This window comes from Triticum dicoccoides, chromosome 4B (assembly GCF_002162155.2).
Source record: "Triticum dicoccoides isolate Atlit2015 ecotype Zavitan chromosome 4B, WEW_v2.0, whole genome shotgun sequence".
NCBI classification, from domain to species: domain Eukaryota; kingdom Viridiplantae; phylum Streptophyta; class Magnoliopsida; order Poales; family Poaceae; genus Triticum; species Triticum dicoccoides.
Genome location: NC_041387.1, coordinates 445193613 through 445202462, shown reverse-complemented (window position 1 = coordinate 445202462; position 8850 = coordinate 445193613). Strand labels below are relative to the sequence as shown.

The 8850-nt window shown below is 47.8% G+C and overlaps 1 protein-coding gene across 1 annotated transcript; it reads right to left on the bottom strand.

Moving 5' to 3' along the window:
* Positions 1-1158: 1158 nt before the first annotated feature.
* LOC119293734 (zinc finger protein ZAT12-like) lies at positions 1159-2104 on the bottom strand. The gene has a single exon (XM_037572105.1). The coding sequence runs from the start codon at positions 2026-2028 to the stop codon at positions 1477-1479; it is 552 nt and encodes a 183-aa protein (XP_037428002.1). The 5' UTR covers positions 2029-2104; the 3' UTR covers positions 1159-1476.
* Positions 2105-8850: the final 6746 nt, after the last annotated feature.

The following is an 8850-nucleotide window of genomic DNA, read 5'->3' as shown; positions in this document are numbered from 1 at the left end:
AAAAAGCTCTGAAAAAAACCTTAAACTTGTCTCACATCCTCACCTCAGCCGCCACCATGACCAAGAAGTCAATACGACCTAGATAGGCATTAGCAGGACAAGGACAACACCATGTATGTATGTTAATTATAGGGTGTCATATTATGTATATAAGTAGTTGTTTATGGGGATGGGGACCCTAATGGGGCCCCGTTCCCCAGTGGGGCATTGGTATGGGGAAATTTCATCCCGAGTCATGTAAACAGGGATGGGGATGGGATGGCAGGGAATAGATGGGGATGGGGATGTTGTAGGTATCCCCATAGGGGATTGTCCCCATTGCCATCCCTATTTCTATACAAAATAAGAAATAGAAATCATAAAAAGGAAAAAACATTGTATTGAGAAAAAACAACCTGAACACAGCTGTAGTTGCAGTCAGACTACAATGTTTGCAATTGCAACTCTAGTGATGGACATGCAACTAGCCCAACAAACCTCCTTCCGACCCCAGTTTCAATCGGATTACAACACATACAGTTGCATGTCTAGTACTCCCTCCGCTTGGAATTACTTGTCGCATAAATGGATGTATCTAGACGTATTTTAGTTCTAGATACATTCATTTTCGAGACAAGTAATTCCGAACGGAGGGAGTAGTAGACATGCAACTGCAACTGGTAAAACAACTATTAATAATTATACTAAAAAATCTACTTTTTTTGAAAAATCTACAACAATTATTTTACATAAAATAAAGTACTAAAAATTGTATACGTTCAAACAATGGAAAAGTATCTCTTAGGAAAAAGCAACAACCACTGCTGAAGACAAGAAACAGAGGAATACAAATGCGACAATGATGCTTGGTGGCATCGGACAGAGAAACAAGCTTAGCTTCTGAATATAAAAAGAATAAAAAAGCCACCTAAAAAGGCTGCTCCAGCGATCCCTACATGGGCCACCGGCCTGCACTGCTCGTACGACGACACGAACAACCGGGTCGCTCATCTCGCACGAATAACTGCGCTTTTAATCTAACGGTTGACAAAGTGAATGAGACCAAAATAAATATCAGCTAGCTGAGTTTTAACAATCCCGTTAAATAAATCTTGATTTCAAAGAACCCACAAATAGCCCGCACGACTTGGGAATAAATCCTTGTATAATATTCTCGTAATTCAAGAGGTTTACAGCAATATTCATACGCAGTAGATAAAAAAAAAAAGGCCAAGGAGCATAAAAAAAACTGAACTCCCCGTGGAAAAGGGGGAGAGCAGAAGAGAAAAACCCGTCTAGTACTACAAATACCGCCAGAAGTCAAACCTTATAAATATAGAGCCCCTGCCCCTGAGACATTAGAAAAGTATATACGCGAGCCAGCATTTCTAATGTTCCAAGGGTCGTTGACTTCTCTAGCAGCTCAATCCAAAATTCCAAATACGTATTGATCTACAAAAATTTGTATGGTTCAGACGCAAATTTCTTCAGTTCAACCTAACGTCGAAAGTCAACCACCACGGGGAATTCCACGGCGAGCCCAAGCATGGCGCGATCGGCTGGCTCCTCCTCCAGTGCCGGCTCGTTCAGGTCGAGCGCCAGCTCGGCCGTCGCGGCCTTCTTGTTGCCGCCCTCGTTCGGCCCGATGCCGAGGCCGAGGCTGAGGCCAAGCCCGACACCGGCCCCTGCCGCCGCGACGGCGCGGTGGCGGCGCATGTGGCCGCAGAGCGCCTGGCCGACGGCGAACTCGAGCCCGCAGATGGAGCAGCCGTGCACCTTGGGCTTGGGCGGCTCGGCGCCGGCGCCGTCCGCCAGGCGCGGCTTCTTGTGGCTGGCGCGGTGCCCGCCGAGCGCCTGGAAGGACGGGAAGCGCCGGTTGCAGGTCTTGCACTCGAACACCCTCTCCGGCGACGAAGGCCCGTAGTGGGCGTGGTGCTGGTGGTGGCCGGAGAAGAGCAGCAGGATGCGCGCCATGTCGCCGCTGTCCAGGTCCAGCAGGCTGACCGAGGTCGACTCGGCCTGCTGCCTAGACCTCTTCCCATGGGCCATTAGTCCAAGAGCAGAGCAGAAGAGCAGAAGATAACCGAGACAAAGCTAGCAGAAGGAAAGCTGATGGGCAGGTGCTTTCGGATGGATCCGAATGGGTGAGGGGAAGAGAGGATCTGGCGCGTATTTATAGCTAGAGAAGTCCACTGTTGCATGCCAAGTGCGATCGATTTTCTTAATCGATCGAGCTTTCGCTTTGTCAAGGCGCGCGAGGAGCCGCGGTTCGTTAGGCCGCACGTCGCCGTGACGGCATGCATGGGGCGGACAAAAGAGGGGACGGATCCATCCATCGGTGGCCCGAGCTGAGCTGAGCCGCCGCGCGGCGAGCCGAAACCGTTCAATCTGGTTGCGCTAGAAATCAAAGCCGGGCCGTTCCGCTACTTCCATCGCTAGCTCGTCTCGTACCGCGCGTGCGCGTACTTGTTACGAACGAAGCTATAGATATGGTGTGATGAGTGCTGTGCTGACTGACGATGGCTTTTTCGTTCGGGTTCCATTCCAGGTGAGCCCGCTGCTTTTCCATAGGATATAAACCCTGGCAAGCAACTGGGGCTGCTACTAGCTGAGAAGAGTGAGGGCTCTGAATTCCTACGCCCACTGATCCTGATCGATCACCCCCATGAGCGCCCACAGTTCACGGTGCTCGAGCTTTCGGTGAGAGAGACGTGCGCTTTCGATCCCGATCCTTTTCATGGTCGTTATTTTGTTGTTGCTGCGAAAGATCCTTTCCATGGTCGTTTGCTGTGACTGTGAGAGCTTTCATTTGTGCCCCCATTCGAAAAGATAACGAACATAGTGTGTCTCCTTTCATTGGCCTACACTACTAACTTATCTGTAAGATCAATGCTAGATCCGGTACCAGTCTCCGCTAAATAGATCCGGTGCCAGTCTACCCTGCAACAAAAAATATTTCAGTTAAGCTCCAGCTACCTCCAACTTTAGCACCACACCGTTTTGTTTTTTTTAGACGTGGTATGCATAATTGGCAGTGGTCCAGCACGAACCCATGCGTCCTGTGCCAGGGCAAGCAGGCGCAGTGAGACTTCTTTTGCATCAGACGAATTAAAATGAAAATTGTTTATGACGCTCGTCAGAACCGGCCTAGCAGAGACGAGTTCAAGGGGTGCACTGCACGTATTAATATATACATCACGCACAACGACTTCATTCGCTTCCAATAATTGAGACGAGAAATTCGGATCCCACTATGTGTTGAAATGTGAGATGAGCCTAGAGCCCATATGACAATTTCAGATTTGATCTCTAAGGACCCATGTAGGTGGCATGACAAGGTGGTGGGAAGTTTAGTCCCACCATGCTAGTGGAAGGAAAGTTGGAGTGGTTTATAAGGGTGGCTCTTCTACATGCTATTGGAGTTTGAGAAGAGAAGAGGCCCACGCGCGCTCCTCCTCCTCCTCCGCCCGCCTTGCCCCGCCGCGCGCGCCCGCCCGCCCGCCATTCCTTTGCTGCTGCCGCCGACAAGACCGAGGCCGACAAGAAGGCCGCCCAGGACGCTTTTGCTGCTGCCACCGCGGTGGCGGCTTCTGCATGGCCTAACCTCTCCTGATAATTTCTGTATTAGCAGTGCTAGCATTATGTGTAGATTTGTCTACTATTTATGTAGTACGTGCTCGTTTAGATCAGTACCAGTATGTTGTTAGTTCTGTCAATGTCATGTTAGTTATCTACTTATGGATTAAATTAGTCGAAAAATTGCCTATTTTCTTAGCAATCCAAAAATCTATTATGTGTAGGAGTTTTTCGGCAAGTGGCTTTGCCGCAGCACTGAAACCGGATAAGTTTATCGGTACGTATTTTAAGTGTTGGCAGACAAAGACCACTTTATGACTCACGACTATGAACGTGTTCTGGGTCACCGGTGTGTCCACGGGAACGATTGCTCCTGAACAGGAGAAGGCGTTCAGGGAGGCAACCACTGTGTTTCTCGGAGCAGTTCTTAGCATGATCGGAGATAAACTGGTCGACGCATATTTACATGTGCATGTCGCCAAGGACTTGTGGGAGGCGCTCGGATCTAAGTTCGGGGCCGCCGATGCAGGGAGCGAGATGTATATTATAGAGCAGTTCCACGATTACAAGATGGTTGAGAACCGTCCTGTACTGGAGCAGGCTCATGAGATAATATGCATTGTTAAGGAGCTTGAGCTTCTGAAGTGCGAGTTACCGGGCAAGTTTGTCGCGGGCTGCATAATCGCTAAGCTCCTCAATTCCTGGAGGAACTTTGCAACCACTCTGAAACATCAAAGGCGTGAATTCTCTGTGGAGGATGTCATTGGCCATCTGAGTGTTGAGCAGAATTCGAGGGCAAAGGACTCGCACGGAAAAGGGGCCGAAGGGACTTCTGTTGCCAACATGGTGAACCAGAGGAACTTCAACTCCCACAGGTTCAAGGGAAAGAACGGTGTCCAACAGAATAACGACTTCAAGAAGAAGGATAAGAAGACCTTCAAGAAGAACAAGAAGGATGAGGGCTGCTTTACTTGTGGTTCGGCTGAACATTGGGCCAACAAGTGCCCAAACAAGTTTAAGAAGTCAGGACAGGACCCCAAGTCTGTCAACATGATTGTGGGCAACAATGAGAATGGTGCATCTGGGTACGGTAATTTATTTACTGTTTTTTCAGTGTTTCAGCCTACCGATTGGTGGGTGGATACAGGTGCAGGTGTTCATGTGTGTGCTGACATTTCATTGTTCTCTTCTTACCAGGTCACAGGCCACGGATACGTATTGATGGGGAATGGCGCGAGTGCTTCTGTTCATGGTGTTGGCACGGTCGATCTGAAGTTTACTTCGGGAAGGATCGTGCAGCTGAAGAACGTGCAGCATGTCCCCGCCATCAAGAAGAACCTCGTCAGTGGCTCCCTTCTATGTAGAGAAGGGTTTAAGTTGGTATTCGAGTCTAATAAATTAGTTGTTACTAAGTATGGACTATTTGTCGGAAAAGGTTATGAGAGCGGAGGGATGTTCCGCCTTTCCCTCGCAGATTTCTGTAATAAAGTCGTGAACCATATTCATTCGAGTGTTAATGAATCTGAGGTTTGGCATTCACGTCTTTGTCACATAAGTTTCGGTGTTATGACGCGGCTAGCTAAGTTGGATTTAATCCCGAGTTTCACTTTAGCCAAAGGTTCTAAGTGCCTGTCATGTGTGCAAGCTAAGCAACCTCGCCAGCCTCACAAGGCTGCGGAGGAAAGACACTTGGCACCATTAGAACTCATACATTCCGATCTTTGTGAGATGAACGGTGTATTGACTAAAGGTGGAAAGAAATACTTCATGACATTGATAGATGATTCCACTAGATATTGCTATGTGTATCTGTTAAATACTAAAGATGAGGCTCTACACTACTTTAAAATCTATAAGGCCGAAGTTGAGAATCAACTTGAAAAGAAAATTAAACGATTCCGTTCAGATCGTGGTGGAGAGTTCTTCTCGAGTGAGTTTGATTCCTTCTGTGCGGAACACGACATTATTCATGAGAAGACGCCTCCCTATTCACCCCAGTCAAACAGGTTTGCCGAGCGGAAAAACCTTACTCTAACTGATCTGGTTAACGCCATGTTAGATACGTCGAGTTTATCCAAGGCATGGTGGGGGGAGGCTATACTGATGGCATGTCATGTCCTGAATACAGTTCCGATAAAGGATAATGAGATCACTCCCTATGAGAGATGGGCAAAGAGAAGGATAACACTCTCATACTTGCGTACTTGGGGCTGTTTGGCGAAAGTCAACGTGTCGATCCCCAAAAAGCGTAAGCTTGGACCCAAGACTGTGGATTGCGTTAATTTGGGCTACGCTAAGAACAGCATTGGCTATAGATTTCTAGTAGTGAAATTTGAGTTACCTGACCAGAAGGTCGGTACAATCATAGAGTCTAAGGATGCTACATTCTTTGAGGATGTTTTTCCTCTGAGAGATATGCAAAGCACTTCTAGACAGGAATCTGAGGAAACTCCTGAGCCTGCCATTCCTATGGAATATTATGAACGAACACATGATGAAAACCCTGAGGAGGATGACAAGGAAACCCTTGGTAGGGGCAAGAGACAAAGGACTACAAAGACCTTTGGTGATGATTTCTTCGTGTACCTCGTGGATGATACTCCCACTTCTATCTCAGAAGCGTATGCCTCTCCAGAAGCTGATTACTGGAAGGATGCGGTCCGTAGCGAGATGGATTCCATCATGGCTAACGGGACATGGGAGATCACTGAGCGTCCCTATGGTTGCAAACCATTGGGATGTAAGTGGGTGTTCAAGAAAAAGCTTAGGCCCGATGGTATGATTGAAAAGTACAAGGCCAGGCTTGTGGCCAAGGGCTATGACCAGAAAGAAGAGGAATATTTCTTCGATACTTATTCAGCTGTGGCTAGACTGACCACCATTCGAGTATTACTCTCGTTGGCGGCCTCATATGGTCTTCTCGTCCATCAAATGGATGTTAAGACGACTTTTCTGAATGGAGAGCTAAATGAGGAAATCTACATGCAACAGCCAGATGGCTTTGTGATAGATGGTCAGGAAAGGAAGGTGTGTAAGTTGCTGAAATCTTTATATGGCCTGAAGCAAGCACCTAAGCAATGGCATGATAAGTTCAATACAACTCTGACATCTGTTGGTTTCGTTGTTAATGAGGCTGACAAATGTGTATACTATCGCCATGGTGGGGGCGAAGGAGTTATACTGTGCTTGTATGTTGATGACATACTGATATTCGGAACAAACCTCAAAGTCATTAGGGAGGTCAAATCGTTTCTGTCTCAGAACTTTGAGATGAAGGACCTTGGTGTGGCTGATGTTATCTTGAACATCAAGCTACTGAGAGATAATGAGGGTGGGATCACACTTCTGCAATCCCATTATGTTGAGAAGGTGTTGAGTCGTTTTGGATATTCGGACTGCACACCATCTCAAACACCATATGATCCTAGTGTGTTGATTCGAAAGTCCAAAGGCATGGCTAAAGATCAATTGAGATACTCTCAAATCATTGGTTCACTGATGTACCTAGCGAGCGCAATGAGGCCTAACATCGTGTTTGCTGCGAGCAAACTGAGCCGGTTTGTTTCCAAACCGGGTGATGTACATTGGCATGCTGTTGAAAGAGTGATGCGCTATCTGAAAGGTACTATGAACTATGGACTTCACTATACCGGAGACCCGTCAGTACTTGAAGGGTATAGTGATGCGAATTGGATCTCTGATGCTGATGAGATGAAGGCCACAACTGGGTATATGTTTACTCTTGGAGGTGGCGCTGTTTCCTGGAAGTCTTGCAAGCAAACGATCTTAACGAGATCGACAATGGAAGCAGAATTAACAACATTAGACACTTCTGGTGTTGAAGCAGGATGGCTTCGAGATCTTTTGATGGACTTGCCACTGGTTGATAAACCGGTTCCGGCTATCCTTATGAACTGTGGTAATCAGACTCTCATCACCAAGGTGAAGAGTTCAAACGACAACATGAAGTCCAAAAAACACATAAGAATGAGATTAAAAGCTGTCAGAAAATTAAGAAACTCCGGAGTGATAGCGCTGGACTATGTCCATACGGCTAAGAATCTGGCAGATCCCTTTACGAAAGGGCTATCACGTGTAGTGATAGATAGTGCATCGAGGGAGATGGGTATGAGACCCACATGAGTTGCCATGGTGGTAACCCAACCTATGTGATCGGAGATCCCGTGAAGTAGGACCTAGGAAACGAGCCAGTGGTGAACTGGGGAGAGTAACTTTACTAACCCACTCTGTTGGAGATGCAATACTCTCAGAAACTGTATGGAAGGATGACTACTGTCTTAATGTGTTCCAAGGCTTATATGTATAAGCAAGATGCTATCCTACAGAGCGATCTTTGGAGGAACACACCTATGTGAGCCCGACTGCTAGTCACAGTCTATGAGATTGGGGTGATCTCTAGTAAGCTCATGAATAGGCCAGGAGTGTTACTTATATGCTCCACCCGAGTGGTCAGCCTTCGGTAGCCCAGTACTAGTAAGACATGTGGTGAAACTTCTTTACGCCAAACTGACAATTCAAGGCATAGTCCATTGTTCAATTATGAAGGAGTGTAGCTACTTGCTCTAGGTGAAGCTCAACCTTAACAGGTCTTCACTAAAACACTAGCATATCAAAACAACGTTTGGAACAAAGGACAAAGTGGGCCCCTGAGATCTGGTGGGGGATTGTTGAAATGTGAGATGGGCCTAGAGCCCATATGACAATTTCAGATTTGATCTCTAAGGGCCCATGTAGGTGGCATGACAAGGTGGTGGGAAGTTTAGTCCCACCATGCTAGTGGAAGGAAAGTTGAAGTGGTTTATAAGGGTGGCTCTTCTACATGCTATTGGAGCTTGAGAAGAGAAGAGGCCCTCGCGCGCTCCTCCTCCTCCGCCCGCCTCGCCACGCCTCTCGTCGTCACGACGCGCCGCGGGTTGCGGGAATGAGCCGAGCCGAGCTCACACCTATGCGCTTATTTTTGCCAGTCACTAACGGAGAGGTTTTGATAGTAGGGCCATGATCCGAGACGTCGGATCGTGGGCTGTCACAGACTCGAACGTGGGTCAAGCCTGCGGCTGCGTCTATATAAGTGTATTGTGTCCCCTAACCCTAGCCGCCACGATCAGATCACATCTGCTCCACGCGCACCGCCCACCGTCGTTCCTTTGCTGCTGCTGCCGCCGGTGACTCCACCCCGTCCACCGCGTACACGGTCGACGGGAGAGCAGGTCTCCGAAACTTCGTCTCTCTGGTTCCTGTACGGGAGAGAGACTAATAGGTTTTTGGGAAGTGACT

Coding starts and splice junctions, on each gene's coding strand:
- LOC119293734 (XM_037572105.1), bottom strand. CDS start 2,028: ATGGCCCATGGGAAGAGGTCTAGGCAGCAGGCCGAGTCGACCTCGGTC.